At 45.2% G+C, this 17,823-nt stretch overlaps 1 protein-coding gene across 3 annotated transcripts in view; it reads left to right on the forward strand.

Moving 5' to 3' along the window:
• Positions 1 to 17,823, forward strand: part of plcb4a (phospholipase C, beta 4a) — a 459,248-nt gene that overhangs the window by 357,120 nt on the left and 84,305 nt on the right. For all 3 annotated transcript variants that reach the window (XM_078556436.1, XM_078556437.1, XM_078556438.1), the window contains 2 exons: positions 3,855 to 4,005; positions 10,643 to 10,692. In XM_078556436.1, coding sequence (XP_078412562.1) covers positions 3,855 to 4,005; positions 10,643 to 10,692 — 201 coding nt within the window. The remainder of the gene's footprint in view (positions 1 to 3,854; positions 4,006 to 10,642; positions 10,693 to 17,823) is intronic.

Raw genomic sequence — 17,823 nt, forward strand, 5'->3', positions numbered from 1 at the left:
TGCCTATTGGGGACTGCGTCCAATTAAAGATGGTGAGTGGACCAGAGGGACCAGCAGGCCCAATCAGAGGGCCTGCAGCGATGTCTGGTCAGCAGCCCCACCAGGAGAGGTGGGCATTTTCAGTGTAGGTAGGAGAACACGAGGGCACTTCAAGGTAGAGCCAGCCTCTGAAAAGCTATAGAAGTGTGGGGAACAAAAAATAAATGCTGCCAGGCTCTCAACGAGGTGGGGGAAACCCTTCCACAGGATGAACTGTGGCCACAAACTCTGCACCTTTGCCTCCCTCGGCCCCGCGACTTAAAGAAGAATTCACTTAAACCCGCAGCCTGCTTCCGGGAGCCCATCTCCAGGCAACAGCTGGACTTTTGACCTCAGGCAGGAGGCGAGGGTACCATCTGCCCCGGGGGAAGACCCCGGCGGCATCGCCAAGTTGACCCTAAGTTGAGACTGGTTGGCTGCCCGCTCTGCCAGTCGGACCCCCACCTCCTGCAAGACTGCCTGGAGTTGGGATCCTGTTGCCCCGATGCAAGATTCTCCAATTTAGCTGCCGGTTCCCATTCCAAACCCATCTCCAGGGTGACAGGGAAAATTCAGCCTTAGGTGTATACACGGTAGATGCCGGATGAAGACCGGATTAGGCTCAAATGTGATAACAGCCTTAATCAAAGAGCTGATTAACATGCACGTGACAAAAAATGGTTCCTTGGATAAGCTCCTTGCAGGGCTTATCACAGGGATAAAAACCTTCATGATTCACGCTTTTCGGAAGGTTTCAGGCAAGGAAGGAGAAAACGCGTTTTTGCAAATAAACATATTTATTTAGGGCTTAGGTTTATGTTATGCAGCTAAAGCCGCAGTTTCCATTTACCATCCATTTACTGGCACCATGTATTCCCCGTTAATCGTACCTCATTGAGCCAGGGTTTTTGCATGCACGTCTGCAGGAATTAATAAGCGGCCATCGGCGGCTGAGTTATAATTAATTAGCAGAACAATTATGGTAAAGTCCATTAATTCCAATCATACTACAACCATTGCCTGATTATTCAACTAAAATATCAAATGTGCAGTTGCAGTCAAGTGGTAGGAGCATGTGTACCCTTTCCTCAGGAGGAAAGCCATAAGTGTGAGACTTAAGCGAAATTGATGGTAGAAAAATAAATTATGCATAAGGCCACGACACAACAGGAGGAAGTGTTTGTATCCCATCCATGTGCATTCTCTGCACAACATCAGCAGCTTGTTATTCAAAGCACACTTAACATCCCATAGTCCCATCAAGTTACAACATACATCAAGAAGCAGCCACCAAGCCTTGATGTAAATATTAGGAGGGGCACTTGGACAAAGAGAGGCACTATGAAAACAGTAACTGATATTGATATAGCGCCTTTAACGTAATTAAACATCCCAACGTGATTCACTGGAGGATTATGAAAGAAAATGTGACATTGAGCCACACATTAGATCAGCTGTCCAAAAATTGGGTCAAAGAGGTAGGTTTTAAGGAATGTCTTAAAGGGGGAAAGAGAGGTACAGAGGCGGAGAGATTTAGGGAGGGTATTGCAAAGTTTGAGGCCTAGGCAGCTGAAGGCACAGCCACCAATGGTGGATGCTCAACAGGTCAGAGCGCAGATATCTTGGAGGATTGTGGGGCTGGAGGAGATTACAGAGATAGGGAGGGATGAGACCATGGTAGGATTTGAAAACAAGGATGAGAATTTTAAAATAAAGACCTTGTTTGGCCAGGAACCAATGTCGGTCATCAAACACAGGGGTGATAGATTTCCAGGACTTGGTGCAAATTAAGACAAAGGCAGCAGAGTTTTGGACAGCCTCAAGTTTATGGAGGGTAGAGTGTAGGAGACCAGCTAGGAGTGCATTAGAAATAATCATTAGAAAGGCATGAGTGAAGGCTTCAGCAGCAGATAAGCTGAGACAGGCGAAGTCAGGTGATGTCATGGAAGCAGAAATAGACGGTCTTAGTGATGGCGCATTTATGTGGTTGGAAGCTCATCTCAGAATCAAATATAACATTGAGATTGTGAACAGACTGGCTTAGTATCAGACAGTTGCCAGGGACAAGGATGATGTTGGTAAATAGGGAACAGAGCTTGGAGCAGGGGCCAAAACAATGGCTTCAGCCTTCCCAGTATTTAATTGGAGGAAATTTCTGCTCATACTGGATGGTGGATAAGCAGTCTGATAGTGGTGGTGTTGAGGTAGAGCTGGGCACTGTCAGCACACACGTGAAAACTCACCTTGTACTTTCAGATGAAGCTGTGGAGGGGCAACAGGTAGATGAGCAATAGGAAGGGGCAAAGAATAGACCCTTGCGGGACACCAGAGGTAACAGTGCAGAAGTGGGTCAAATAAAGCCAAATTATTATGGATGACGATCATGAAGAGAAGGAAAAGATTTATGCTAAGAGGGGAGAGGAAGGCAGGAGGTAAACAGTGTTTGGCGAAGGAGCCTTAAAGAATAGGGATATGGTATCCAAACACTTGGATGCCAGAGAGGCAGTTTCAAAGGAAGTTTCGAAAGGAAATGTTGGTATTTATTGCAAGGGGAATGGAATATAAAAGTAGAGAGGATTTACTGCAGCTGCAGAACGGACGTGGTGAGACTATGTCTGGAATACTATGTACAGCTTTGATCTCCCTGTTTTAAAAAGGATATAATTGTGTTAGAAGCAGTTTAAAGAAGGTTCACTTGACTGATTCCTGGGATGAAAGGTTTATCAAGGTTGAGCAGGCTGGGCCTTTACCCATTGGAGTTTAGAAGAACGAGAGGTGATCTTATTGAAACATTTAAGATCCTTAGCGGACTTGACAGGGTGGAGACCCAAAGGATGCTTCCTCTTGTGGGGGAAACTAGAACTAGGGACCAAAGTTTAAGGATAAAAGGTTTCCCTTCTAAGACAGAGATGAGGAGAAATTTTTCCTCTGAATTAATATGCGGAATTGTCTTCCTCAGAAAGCAGTGGAGGCTGAATCACTGAATTTATTCAAGGCTGAGTTAGGTAGATTTTTGATAATTAGGGGAGTCAAAGGTTATGGGGGGCAGACAAGGGTTGGAGCTGAGACCATGACCAGCTATGATCTGATTGAATGAATGGTGGAGCAAGCTGTCAAAGGGCTGAGTGGCCTGCTCCTGCTCCTAAGTCCTATGTTCCTATGATTCCCTTGGAGGATGCAGAAGTAACTTATGTCAGTGAGGATAGAATGATGGGCCAGCGTGTTTACAGTGGTACATGTCACAGAAAACAGAGGCAAGAAAATTTGGAGAGATTGAAGTGTGGCAGTCAGTAAACCAAAGTGTAGAGGTAATGAAGGAGAGATGGTAGGCACCTTGGAGAGATGGGCTTCACCATGCTGTCATTACTGATAATACATATGTACAATCCCCTTATCCCTGCAGCTAGGTTTGTGTAGCATTCATCCTAATCCCAGAACAAGGGCTGGCATCTGTACCAGGAGTGCATTGAGCGCGCAGCCGGACATCTAACCAATATCCTACCCTTACCAGGTGCCTTGTACTTATGGTGACCTATGGATGTCACATAAGCAGACGAGGCCAACTTTTATAATGACCAGGCAGGTGTAGGGTTTTTTAAACAATAAAGTCATAAAAATATTAGTTTTATGTACACAAGTAATAATAAATAACAGCAGAAAATATTCAGTCTAACAACTGGTCTACTTGGCATCTGTGCATTTCCTGCAGAATTAAAACTTGCGTAGATCCATCCCCATTTCTAAGGTGACAAGTTCGGGCAAGATTTCTTCATGGAAAATATCTATTGGTGGAATGTTTTGTCACTCATTGTATGTTGTTTGCTTTGAATTTCAAGAGCGATATAGCAGATGTGCCAAATGACAACTCCAAAAACGATAAAAAAGGGAAAACGAACCCAGTTAAAGCAAGTGTAACGCCCCAGAGCAGCTCCGAGCTAAGGCAGAACTCAACTTCTGGCCAAGGAATTGGAAATGATGCAAAGAAAGGTGAGAATAAAAAAAACGGATTCATTTTTAAACAGTGTTTGTCGTCTTAAATTGTCTTAAGAAAGCTATTGGATTGGAACTAATGGATCTTTTTTTTATTTGTTCATGGGATGTGGGTGTTGCTGGCTAGGCCAGCATTTATTGCCCATCCCTATATGCCCTTGTTCAGAGGGTATTCAAGAGTCATCCACATTGCTGTGGGTCCGGAGTCACATGTAGGCCAGACCAGGTAAGGACAGCAGATTTCCTTCCCTAAAGGACATTAGTGAACCAGATGGGTTTTTACGACAATCGATAATGGTTTTGTGGTCATCATCAGACTTTTAATTCCAGATTTTCATTAAATTTAAATTCCACCATCTGCAGTGATGGGATTCGACCCCTGGTTCCCAGAGCATTACCCTCTGTGCGCCAGGCCTGCTCTCCCTCCTCTCCCTGCCTGCACAGGGAGCGCTGAGTGCTGCTACTCGCGATCCATGCAGGGTGGGCCTACCCGTGTGAAATCGCGAAGCCAATCACGGGCAGCAGTCGGCTTCCTGACCACCCACTCCCACCGAGCCCCCCCCCTCCCCCAATGAGGGAAACATTCTGGCCTGGGTCTCAGCATTGCCAGCCCAATGACAAAGCCGTGGGTGTGCCTACACCACAGGGACTGCAGCGGTTCAAGAAAGCAGCTCACCACCACCTTCTCAAGGGCAACCAGGGATGGGCAATAAATGCTGGCCCAGCCAGCGATCCCCTGGATGAATTTTTAAAAACTGCACCCCCCCCACTTCATGCTGAGTTTGCCTATATATTGAGCTATATTTTGGGCAAAACTCGTAAAGCTTGACACCATCCAAGACAAAACAACCCACTTGATTGGCACCCCATCCACCACCTTAAACACTCACTCCCTCCGCAGTGGCAGCAGTGTGTACCATCTACAAGATGCACTACAGCAACTCATCAAGGCTTCTTCGACAGCACCTTCCAAAAACCCACAACCTCTACCACCTAGTAGGACAAGGGCAGCGCAGGGAACACCACCGCCTGCAAGCTCCCCTCCGATCCTCCACCATCCTGACTTGGGGCTATCTCGCCGTTCCTTCACTAACGCTGGAACTCCCTTCTAACAGCACTGTGGATGTACCAGCACCACACGGACTGTAGCGGTTCAAGAAGGCAGCTCACCACCACCTTCTCAAGGGCAATTAGGGATGGGCAACAAATGCTGGCCTAGCCAGTGACGCCCACATCCCTTGAAAGAATAAATGTTTTAAAAACTATTTGCTTTGGCGTTTAGGCCTGGGAAACAGTTCCAGATTGAGTGTTTAGATTAATTTCTGAGTGTTGCCAACCTCCTTATATTGTGTTCACTACAGATGACTGCCAATAACTGGGGAAAAAAATGAACTGCGATAATAACCATTTGCCAAATTTTAAATACTTTGATTTTCCATTCTCATTATCCAACAAGCTAAGACCTAAACTGTTTTAAAAAAAAAAAGAGGAATGTTTTGTTACTGGAAGTTGCCCACTAAGGGGCTCCCATCGAATCTTACCGGAGGCCTGAATTTTTCGGTCGTTGGGCGCAAGTGCGATTGGCGGGCTCGGGAGTGGATGTGCCCCTGGCTGCGATCAGCCCCCAACCACGATTTCACGCTGGCTGGCTGGCCAGTTAACGGTTAGCCAGCGTGAAACGCAGGCTGAAACGCTCAGCGCTGCTGGGGTGGGGGTGGGGGGCGATCAGCGAAGTGGCCGCAGCTGCTGGGTGAGTGCTTCAGGAGAGCGCACTGAAGGCAGTGAGCTGCCCCAGGGAGCCGCAGACCTCCACAGACTAAAGGCCACGACAAAGAAAATGCTGCAAAATTTGTCCGTGCAGCACAATCCAGCGCCTGAAAACATACCTGGTTCGAAACCAGCACCCAGATATCTCTTCTTATTTTGTGATCCCCACGGGAGATTTCATCCCGCCCTGGATCGAGGTTTGAAGCAAAAATGCCGCCTGGAGAGTGGCCCGTCCGGCCGCCGTAAACGTGGACGGGCCAGGTGGAATCGCTGGTTGATTGCCCACTTCATTGCCGCCGGGCACACTCCCAACTGACGCGCTTGCCCGCCCAGCAAAATATCACCCGGGTGCCTGATGACGTTGGGAGACTCGCCCGGAGTCATCTCGCACCTTTTCACATCCGCGTCACGGGACACAAGATTCTGGCCGTAATTTTTAAATGACTGGAATTTTAAATACCTGGTAAAGGGAAACCTGTATTACCCTTGTTTAGGCTAAGTCATCAGATGAAAACTCTCTGAATTTGTTATCTCATCATCAAGGCTCCTCACCGTAATCCCTTAAACATGATCGTGTTAAATATGAGACCCTAAATGAATATTTGATAACAATGGAAAAGTTAACAATGGAAAATGTTACAAATGTGTTATATTTAGAAACACATATACACACATAGGCAACAATATTGCTTCAGGCTCATGTACTAGTGATTACACATTGAACTCGCTTTCTGTAATCTCTACCTACGATGAACACAGTGTGGTGCAAGCAGACCTGCATAGAACTCCATACTGCTTAATAGTAGTTCCCTGATAGCAGTTACCTGTGTCACACTGGCACCAACATTATAATTACAGTAAATTATAATTATAAAACCAACAATGGACTCTACAGACACAATGCAACAGGGCCCATTAGTGGAATTCACAGGCCCTGTGGGGGACTCCACAGTTCCAGTGTAGTCAACGAAAAATGTATGTAACTAATATTTAGCTCCTGTTAAATAATGATTGGACTGGAAGGCATTACTCTGTGCAACAACATTTTGGCTGCTGGTAGTTTTTACAAAGGAGAGATGTACTGGCAATGTCACTAGATTAGTAATCTAGAGGCCCAGGCTAAAACCCTGGGGACACAGTTTCAAATCCCACCAGTTTAAATGCAATTCACAGAATCACACAGTGCAGAAGAGGCCCTTCGGCCCATCCAGTCTGCACTGACACGTGAGAAACACCTGACCTACCTACCTAATCCCATTTACCAGCAATTTCCCATAGCCTTGAATGTTACGACGTGCCAAGTGCTAATTAATTAATAAAATCTGGAATTGAAAGCAGGTCCCGGTAAGGGTGACTATCAACAATTGTAAAAACCCACCTGGTTCACTGATGTCCTTTAGGAAGGGAATCTACTACTCTTAACCTGGTTTGGCCTGAATCTGACTCCAGACCCACAGCATTGTGGTTGATTCCTCTGAAATAGCTTAGCAAGCCACCCAGTTCAAGGGCAAATAGGGATGGGCAACAAATGCTGGCCTTGCTAGTGATGTCCATGTTTCATGAAAGAAAAAACACACACATAGCCCTGTAATTTGTCCTTATTATATGATAAGGTGCAGAGCAGATTGACCTCTCAAAGATGTTCCTTCCACGAACCATATAAAGTTGGTACTGCTATTCGATGAAGAACTGCAGGTAAAATTTCTACGTAGCACTGTGAAACAGCTCCCTGAACTCATGTGACAAACTCTTCGAGTCCGTGGGACCCTCTTTCAGAGCCAGAGTCATACGGGCTCAAAACGTTAACTCTGTTTCTCCCTCCACAGACGCTGCCAGACCTGCTGAGCTTTTCCAGAATTTTCTGTTTTTGTTTCAGGTCTCCAGCATCTGCAGTATTTTGCTTTCACCTTAGTACACGCTGGGAATTTGGGCACAGAACTAGGTGGGCCCCACAGAATTTTCCTTCCACCAGTGTCCATTAAATCTGCACTTAATGTTTCGACGTGCATTCCTGGCGGCCAAAGCTTTGCCTCGGGGAGACAGTTTTATAAAATCTACCCTTACACCCTCTGTTATAAAACTGTGACCGACTGAATTGCACAGGCATCGCTTTTGTGGTTGCAGCACGGCAGGACAATGGCCTTGAAGCATTCGATTTTCCGCGGAAGTCGATATATATGTCACGGACTTTAAATCCATTCGTTATCAGATATGAATGCAGCTTCTCTTTTAAAACAATGCTCATTAGCATAATAGTAGTGGCTTTTGCACCAGATCAATTTTAGATTTCAACTGCTGTGTGGAAAAATAAATTTCCAAGCCAGTTTTGCTTGTGGCTCTCCTAACCTCTAATCTCACTTCATATTTATGTTCTTAGTTTCTAAATCCACTGCTTAAACTAAATAACCTGCTTAAACCTTCAATATTGGAGTCTCGTTGCATTTTAAGGGCTTGAGTGTGGCCCGACCATGGGGCAGGATTTTCCGGTTGTCGGGGGGCCCCGGACCATAAAACATAGGAGCAGAAATTAGGCCATTTGGCCCATCTAGTCTGTTCCGCCATTCAATCATGGCTGATAAGTTTCTCAACCCCATTCTCCTGCCTTCTCCCCGTAACCTTTCATCCACTTACCAATCAAGAACCTATCTATCTCGGTCTTAAATACACTCAATGACCTGGCCTCCACAGCCTTCTGTGGCGGACGCGGCTGGGAAACTGCCCGCCGCCCACAATCAGCACCCACCCCCCACCGCGATTTTACGCCTGCTGGCCAATTAACGGCCAGCCAGCGTGGAAGGCGCGGTGAGGAGCTCAGCGCTGCTGGGGTGGGAGCAGGAGGAGTGCGAGCGCTAAAGTCTGCACGTGCGCTGGGGAGTGCGCACTGAAAGCTCACTCTCTCTCTCTCACTCTGAAGGCACAGAGCTGCCTCAGGGAGCTGAAGAATTGTAGAAGCAAAAAATAAAGATTTCAAAAATGAGAGAAACGTGTGAGTCACCCGCATGAACCATTTTTCACTTTAAAAATGATGTCCAAAAAATGTTTATTTTTTTTTAAAATTGCTGTTGGAAACCTCACCCCGCTTGCGGATGACGTTTCCTAAAAAACCCAAAGGCTGCCTGGCCGACTCATCCACCCGCCAACCGTAAGGGTGGGCAGGCAGTGAACAAATGGGTTTCAGTTATTTGATTAAGGGCCTGAATAGGCCTCTCAATTGTCGGTGGGCAGGTTGCCGACTATCGCGCGCACTTGCCAACCGAAATATCGCACGATGATGTCGGGACATCTTGCCTGACGTCATCGCGCGCTATTTGACGCCCTATCGGGTTGGGAGTGCGCCCGCCCTCAGGGTGTACAATCCTGCCCGTGTCCTTTCCCCCACCCCGCACCGTGTAAACACTTCTACTTTTCTGAGTTCACTTCATAGCTTCAAGGCGTAGAGTCGCCTTTCTTGCTTCATCATGACAAAAGAAATTCAACCACATTTTAGCTGCTACACATTTTAACCCGTTGTCCTCTGGTCCGACTGGTTTGTTCTCAATCGACCTTTGTTGTACCCCTGAAACTCTCAACTTTTTATTTCCTTGTGCACCTACTTAAAATAAAGTTGTTACCCTTTGAGATTATTTTTGATCTGCTTATTCAGCCATCCTGACCATGCCTTTATAATTCTTAACTCTCATCCTAACATTTGTTTTCCATGTCCGTTTAAAAACTAATTTCTTTTCTCACTTTTATTTGGTCTTGGGATGTGGGCGTCGCTGGTAAGACCAGCATTTGTTGCCCATCCCTAATTGCCCTTGAACTGAGTGGTTTGCTAGGCCATTTCAGAGGGCAATTAAGAGTCAACCACATTGCTGTGGGTCTGCAGTCACATGTAGGCCAGACCAGGTAAGGATGGCAGATTTCCTTCCCCAAAGAACATTAGTGAACTAGTTGGGCTCTTATGAAAATCTGGTAGATTTTGTGGTTATTATTATTAACGAGACTAGCATTTTATTCCACACGTGTTAAAACACCGAATTCAAATTGCCCAAGCTGTTGTGGTGGGATTTAAATCATGTCTCCATTGGTCTGGGCCTCTGGTTTACTAGCCCAGTCACATTAGCACTCTGCAACGTTCCCTTGTAGTTCTACACCCACAGCCAACAATTACAAAATTCTCAGATTTGGTCCTCTGAAGTCCTCAAATTGTTTGTCAGTTTAACCATTATCATACCAAATTATACAAGTTTGTACTTTCCTACATTTCCAAGAGCAATCCATTGGCTGTGAAATGCTTTGGGACTTGCTGTTCTCATGAATGGCACTATATAAATGCAAGTCTTTCTTCTTAGCGATGATTAAAACCCAAATGTTCCCCACGTCCAGGTTCATAATCAGTTCTGATGAGTTGTTGGATTCTAAACTCTGGCTTAAAAAGAACTATCAGGTCATTATTTCAATACTGTTTTTGAGACCTTGCTGTGTGCAAATTGGCTGTCACAGTTCCCAAAATTACAGCAGCGACTACACTTTTCATTGAACTAATTAGCTATGAAGCATTTTGGGATGTTCCGAGGTTGTGAAAGGCGCTGTATAAATGCAGGTCTTTTTGGTGTCTCACTGCTTAGCTCCAACTGCAGTGGCTTGTATAGCTAACTCAAGCCCTCCCAGCAACTGTACCATTTCACTTTGGGTGGCCCGACTAAATCCATTTGAGTTGTCTCCTCCTTTTTTATCTTGAGCATTAGTCTCTGCGATGTCCTAACATAAGCATGTCTTGTATATCCTTATGATGTGGTTTGGTTGAACTGTTAACGTGTTTAAAATAACTGGAAAGAGTTTTAGTTGTGCTAAATAATCATTGCTGGAACTTTTTTTTTTACAGATTTAACAATAGTACCTCAGGTGCATATTGAGGACTTGAAGCAAATGAAGGTAATTTTGCAAAAAAACTTTTTAGAAAGTGCAATTATTATTCATTCTTGAGACGTGGATGCTGCTGCATGTGTTGTCCATTCCTAATGAGCTGCCTTCTTGAACCACTGCAGTCTTTCCCACAGCGCTGTTTGGGAGCCACTTTGACCTGGCAGTGTTGAAGAAACGGCAGCAATATATTTCCAAGTTAGGATGGTGTATGCAACCTGAATGGAAATGTCTACCTGATGCCCTTTCAGGCAGTAAAGGTGGTGGGTTCGGAAGGTGCTGTTGAAGAATTTGCTGCAGTGCGTCTTGTAGATGGTGCGCACTCCTGCCACTGTGCACCGGTGGTGGAGGGAGTGGATGCTTAAGCGGGTGAATCGGGCGCCGATCAAACAGACTGCTTTGTCCTGAATAGTGTCGCGTTTCCAGAGCGCTAATGTGACTGGACTAGTAAACCAGAGGCCCAGACCATTGGAGGAGACATCATTCAAACCCCACCACAGTGGCTTGGGCAATTTGAATTCAGCATTTTAACGTATGTGGAATAAAATGTTGTTTGGAATCTTCACTCATCCAGGCAAGTGGAGAGTATTCCATCGCAAGCTGACTTGTGCCTTGGAGCTGATGAACAGGTTTTGGGGAATCGGAAGGGGAGTTAGTACATAATTCCCATCCTCTACCCTGCTCTTGTAGCCACACTATTTATGTGGCTGATCCAGTTAAGTTCCTGATTAATGGTGACCCATATATAATACTTCAGAGATCACTAGAGAATTAACTATCACAAAACGATAATTCTACAGACCGATATGCCTTCAGGTCACGTTTCCCTTTGATTTACAGCCTGCTTCCATCCCTTTCTCTTTGCTGGGCAGCCATTGCATGGAGAGATGTCTTCCATTAACTTGACCAAGTGGCCATTACTCACCTGTGAGTCTTGAAAGTGTGTTCTGCTTGGCTCTCTGGCCACCAAGGGCAAAACTTAAGATAAAAGCAAAATACTGCGGATGCTGGAAATCTGAAACAAAAACAAAAATAGCTGGAAAAACTCAGCAGGTCTGACAGCATCTGTGGAGGGGAAGACAGAGTTAACATTTCGAGTCTGTATGACTCTTCATCAGAACTAAAGAGAAATAGAAATGAGGTGAAATATAAACTGTTTGAGGGGGGGTGGGACAGGTGGAGCTGGATAGAGGGTCAGTGATAGGTGGAGGCAAAGAAGAGATTGCCAAAGATGTCATAGACAAAAGGACAAAGGGGTGTTGACGGTGGTGATATTAGCTAAAGGATGTGCTAATGGTGACATTAAGGGTAGAAAGCAGGATGCGCAAGTGACAGATGGCCCTAGTGGGGGTGGGATAGGGGGAAGGGATCGAAATAGGCTAAAAGGTGGAGATAAAACAATGGATGGAAATAAATTTAAAAATAATAATAGAAATAGGTGGGAAAAGAAAAATATATTTAAAAAAAGTATAAATTATTAGAAAAAAAGGCGGGATGGGAAAGGGGGTGAGAATGGAGGAGAGAGTTCATGATCTGAAGCTGTTGAACTCAATGTTAAGTCCAGAAGGCTGTAAAGTGCCTAATTGGAAGATGAATAAGGGCAAAACTTAGTCTTGTCCTCAAAATCACCAATCAGGCACTTCCAGCAAGGGTTGTTAGGTAGTATGGTTCACACGCGAAACCCCAGCTAACTCCAGTTCTGCACGCCACAGGTTCTGAAGTGAATTGTACCCCACCTACTACTATCTCTGATGGGGCCATCTGACAAAGCACTAGCAAGAGACCAAACATTAGAACCCAGTCTCGCAGATGCAGGTGTTGAATTGGGGCCGGAAGCAAACTCAGAAAGTATTGTGTCAGCTCCTTGATGGCGTTCCCGCCTCCAAGCAATCTTGCTGGAGTCGCTTTGGCACTGGCTACCCTCCTGACGCTAGCGGGTAGCCAATTAGCACAATTAATGGCGGGTTGAGGACATGGCCAAGGTCTTCCTGACGTCAGACCAGCCCCCCACTGAGTCGGGAGGTCAGTGGCAGCTTGGCGGCACCCTCTTGGCGGTAAGCTATAGAGTCCTCAAGGTGTCATCTTACTGGCCCATGAAGGGCCTGCAAAAGTCTGACGGCTTCAGCCTTGGCCATAGCTCTTCCTGTGGATGGGTTTCCCCTCTACAATGACGAACCTTGGAGCTGTGAGCCTTTCATATTTTTGCGTATTAATCAGGCCTTTGAGGGCACCTCCATTTTGAGAAGCCCTCATGCTCGCCTCCCTGCCTCAGCAGCGCCCACCTCTGCCAGTGCAGCAGCTGTCCATCCAGTGCTGCGAGCCCTCCTATTGGGCCTCCCACTTTGGGAACCCACTGGCCCTCTTTAATTGGACAGCAAACGTGCAGGCGGACTGTTAATTGGCCACCTTCCGGAAGATTCCAATGGTTGACACGCCTCTGACCCTTATGGGGTCAGGACTCAGAAACAGTCCTGATGAAATTTTAGCCTCATATGTCGCAATCCTTCACTGAATGAACTTGCGGCACCATCAAAGATCTTTGATTAAAAGCAAAATACTGCAGATGCTGGAAAACTGAAACAAAAACAGAAAATGCTGGAAAAACTCAGCAGGTCTGACAGCATCTGTGGAGAGAAAGACAGAGTTAATGTTTCAAGTCCGTATGACTCTTCTTCAGAGCTCTGAAGAAGAGTCATATGGACTCGAAACGTTAACAAGGGTCTTTGGTTCTTTTTTAACATCACTTGCAAAGTTTCATCTTCTAACAGTATCAGAAAAACTCCACGCCAAAGTATATTATGGTTAAACATCACTATCCAGAAGCCATTTTAAGGTATCATGGACAACTTTAAGTGAAGCTATGGCACATAACTGTATAACATTACTGCTCATAAACCTGTCTATCGAAAAAAGCTGCTGGAACTACATAAGTGCGTCGACATCTGAGGAGAGAATGAATGGGTGACATTTTGGGGCAAGACCCACGTGCTAAAAATCTGTGACCTCTTGATTGTGCCGGAAGTTTCAATGCCTGCTTGATGGGAACCATAGACCCTGTTGAAATATCCAGGGTCTGGAGAGATTCCCTATTTTAAAGAGGAGGAGCTAACATAAACTCAGGGTGCTTTACGGACAATTAAGTCTTTTTGAAGTGTGCACTGTTGTAACTTAGGAGCTTTTGCATTTGGCTTTGCCCCGAGCCTAAATCTATCTTCTCTTCGCTTAGATTTTGACAAAGTCCTATGAATATAAAATAAAAACAGAAATTGCTGTAAAACTTCTGCAGGCCTGACAGCACCTGAGGAGAGAGAAACAGAGGCCAGGGTTTTCTGTTCAGCGTGCAGGGGCGGGTCCTGCACACCGATGCGTCAAATGATGCGCGGTGATGTTGGGCCTGCGTTCCCAACGTCACCGCGCGTCATTCCGATCTTTCGTTCGGCGGGTGTGCACCGGAGTCGGCTGCGCGCCCGCCGAACTGTCAAAGGCCTGTTAAGGCCATTAATAAACTAATTAGGCAATTTGACAGGGCTGCCCGTCCAACCTTAAGGTTGGCGGGGGGGCAGGCAAAGAGCCCGGTCGGCTTTCGCATTTTTCATGAAGCCTCATCCACGGGCGGGATGAGATTTCAGGAAGGGTTTATTAAATTAATAAATATTTATTAAACACTTGAAAAAAATGTTTACTTCTTTTATTTTAAAGTTTCCAATTCAACTTAATCTCCCTGAGGCAGCTCCGTGCCTCAGGGAGATTTCTGCGCTTTCGCACATGTGCATGCGCGGAAGAGTGCAGGTCCCGACTCTCCCTCTTTCCCCCTGCCTGTACAGGTAGCGGCTCAGCACTTCCGGGTGTGAGTCACGCTGGACGGGCCTTAATTGGCCTGCCCACACAAAATGGCGGCGTACAGCCAATCACGGGCAGCGATTGGCTCCATGCCCACTCCTGACTGGCCCGCCCAACGGAGAGACAATTCTCCCCCAAAGTTGACGCTTCAAGTCCGTATGACCCTTCTTCAGAGCAGAGCTTTTATCCTATTCATACAATGTCTGTAATTCACTTACTGGTCTCCGCTATCCTTTACATAATACTCATGTAACACTCCTCAGCAGTTGTCAAATCACATTTTATTCAATGTTATGTTTCATTAAGTTAATTCAAACATAACGCTACCATTCCTGGCCTCAGGAATGATATGGTAAGGATCTGGAAGCAAATTGTTGGCCTGTTCTTTGAACTAGAAAATCACCCATTGCCAAAAGGGACCTAAAAGTTAGAGGTAAATAACTGCTTACAATATACAGCACAGAAACAGGCCACTTAGCCCAACTAGCCCATGCTAGCACCGCTCATGTCTCAACCCAACCTTTCTCATCTAACTCTTACCAGTATAACCCGCTATTCCCTGCTCCTTCATTTGTATTTAACCATTACATGCTTATTCATCTGGTAAACTTCTTTCATCTGGTCATTGCTGGATCACAAAGGTCCCTGACTAGAACACTCATCATTGTGAATCATTTTTCAATTTTGCATCACAGATTTATCTAGTCACGTTTTGGATAAGCCCAGATTAATCTCCCCAGTGTAGGCCGAGAACCTCTTTGTTAAAGCTATTTTTCCACCAGTGGAAAGTGTTTTTGTTAATGAATGGATGATAGAGGCAAGGAAACAAGCAAAAGTCAGTGAAGGATTTAGATTTTATTTAAAGAAAGGGCTTTGAGTAGTTGAAATTGGATTTGAGTCAGAAGAAAAGAGTGGAATTTTAATTTAAAAACAGGAAGGTAACAGGGAACGAGAAAGAGAGGAGGGAAAGACAGGCTGAAGGCATCTGGAAATAACGTGCATATACATTTTTGGCCTGAATTTTGCAGTCTTCAGTGAAGCAAGGGTGCTTGCCAGTGGAATAGAAGAAAGCATCGGGAGAGAAACCTCGCAATCACTGTGACAAGAACTTTACCTCTCTTGATGTGCAACTGATTGCAATGTTCTTTAAAGGACATTCTCAGTGTGGAGCTGCAGTGATGTCATCAAGCTGTCCAAGGAGCCAATCACACTAAAGAATTCTCACAGACAGCTAACCAGGAAAGAAAAAAGCACTTATGACCAAATAACCTTTAGAACATTTTACACAGAACAAAATAAGGATTGGGACACCCATACTGGGTGGAGGTGGTAGCTGAAATATCATGAAAGTCTCCTCTTTGAAAAAAAAAGTGACTATTTAAAAATATTTAGTTCAAAAAATTTAGTAATTAATCATAATGAAGACACTTCGCGTACAGTTTTTTTCAGGGCTAGATCTGTTGTTCAACAATAGTTATTACTCGGATTGCTGTTAAAACTCCAGTTACACCTTACTGAACAAGGTTTAACTTTTTTGCGAACATACATACGGACATAAGAATTAGGAGCAGGAGGAGGCCACTCGGCCCCTCGAGCCTGTTCCGCCATTCAATAAGATCATGGCTGACCTGATTGTAACCTCAACCCCACATTCTTGCCTGCCCCCGATAACCTTTCACCCCCTTGTTAATCAGGAATCTATGCAGCTCTGCCTTAAAACTATTCAAAGACTCTGCTTCCACCGCCTTTTGAGGAAGAGAGTTCCAAAGATTCACCTCTGAGAGAAAGATTTTTTCCTCATCTCTGTCTTAACTGAGTGATCCCTTATTTTTAAACAGTGACCCCTGGTTCTAGATTCTCCCACAAGAGGAAACATCTTCTCCACATCCACTCTGTCAAGGCCCCTCAGGATCTTAAAGGTTTCAATTAAGTTGCCTCTTACTCTTCTAAATTGTAGTACATACAAGCCTAACCTGTCCGTCCACCCTTTCCTCATAAGACAAACCGCCCATTTCCAATATTAGCCCTGTAAGCCTTCTCTGAACTGCTTCTAATGCATATTTAAATAAGAAGAGCAGTACTGTACACACTACTCCAGATGTGGTCTCACCAATGCCCTGTACAACTGAAGCATAACCTCCCTACTTTTGTAATAAATTCCCCTCACAATAAATTATGCTGTACCTGCATACTAACCTTTTATGATTCATGCACTGGGACACCCAGATCCCTCTGAATCTCTCACCATTTAGATAATAAGCTTCCTTTTTATTCTTCCTGCCAAAATAAATGATTTCACATTTGCCCACTTTATACTCCATTTGCCAGATCTTTGCCCGCTCACTTAACCTATCCATGTCACTTTCCAGCCTCCTTACGTCCTCTTCACAATTTACTTTCCTACCTCTTTGTGTCATCAGCAAATTTAGCTACCATTCCTTCGGCCCCTTCGTCCTAGTTATTTATATAAATTGTAAAAAGCCGAGACCTCAGCACTGATCCCTGTGGTACAGCATTCGTCACATCCTGCCAACCAGAAAAGGACCTATTTATGCCAACTCTCTGCTTCCTGTTAATTATGGAGTTTCTAACAGTGATGACAGAACAGGAAGGGGAGAGTTCTCGCCACGTCAACTGATTTCATTGATTGCTAGCTCTGGGTAGGGGCGGATGGTGCTATTCAAGGCGGAGCGGCGATTGAACATAAGAACATATGAAATAGGAGCAGGAGTAGGCCATTCGGCCCCTCGAGCCTGTTCCACGAGTCACTCAGATCACAGCTGATCTCCTACCTCAATGCCATTTTCCCGCACTATCCCCATACCCCTTAATGTCTTTACTATCTAGAAATGTCTATCTTGAACGCATTCAATGACTGAGCCTCCACAGCCCTCTGGGGTAGAGAATTCCAAAGATTCAGCACCCTCTGAGGGAAGAAATTCTTCCTCACCTCAGTCCTAAATGGCTGACCTCTTATTCTGAGATAATCTCTCCTGGTTCCAGACCACCCAGCCATGGAACAGTATCCCACAACATCAGGATTTATGCTTTCGTTCGCGCTGTTGCTAAATCCTGAAGTTGTGGTCGGTTTTAGAGTAATAATGACAGCAAAAGCTGACTGTTCGCCATCAAAAATCCCTGCAAGACCTGGGGCATGTGAAGTTGCATTGTCTGTGTTTAACTTAGTAGCTTTGTGTCAGTATTACAGTAATAAAGCTACTCCTGACATTTAATCAACTATATTATTGTAGTGACACAATACGAGTTTAAAAAAATCAAAGCCGTCACCTGTCAATACTTTTA

This window comes from Cetorhinus maximus, chromosome 14, assembly GCF_964194155.1.
Source record: "Cetorhinus maximus chromosome 14, sCetMax3.hap1.1, whole genome shotgun sequence".
In the NCBI taxonomy this organism is placed as follows: Eukaryota; Metazoa; Chordata; class Chondrichthyes; order Lamniformes; family Cetorhinidae; genus Cetorhinus; species Cetorhinus maximus.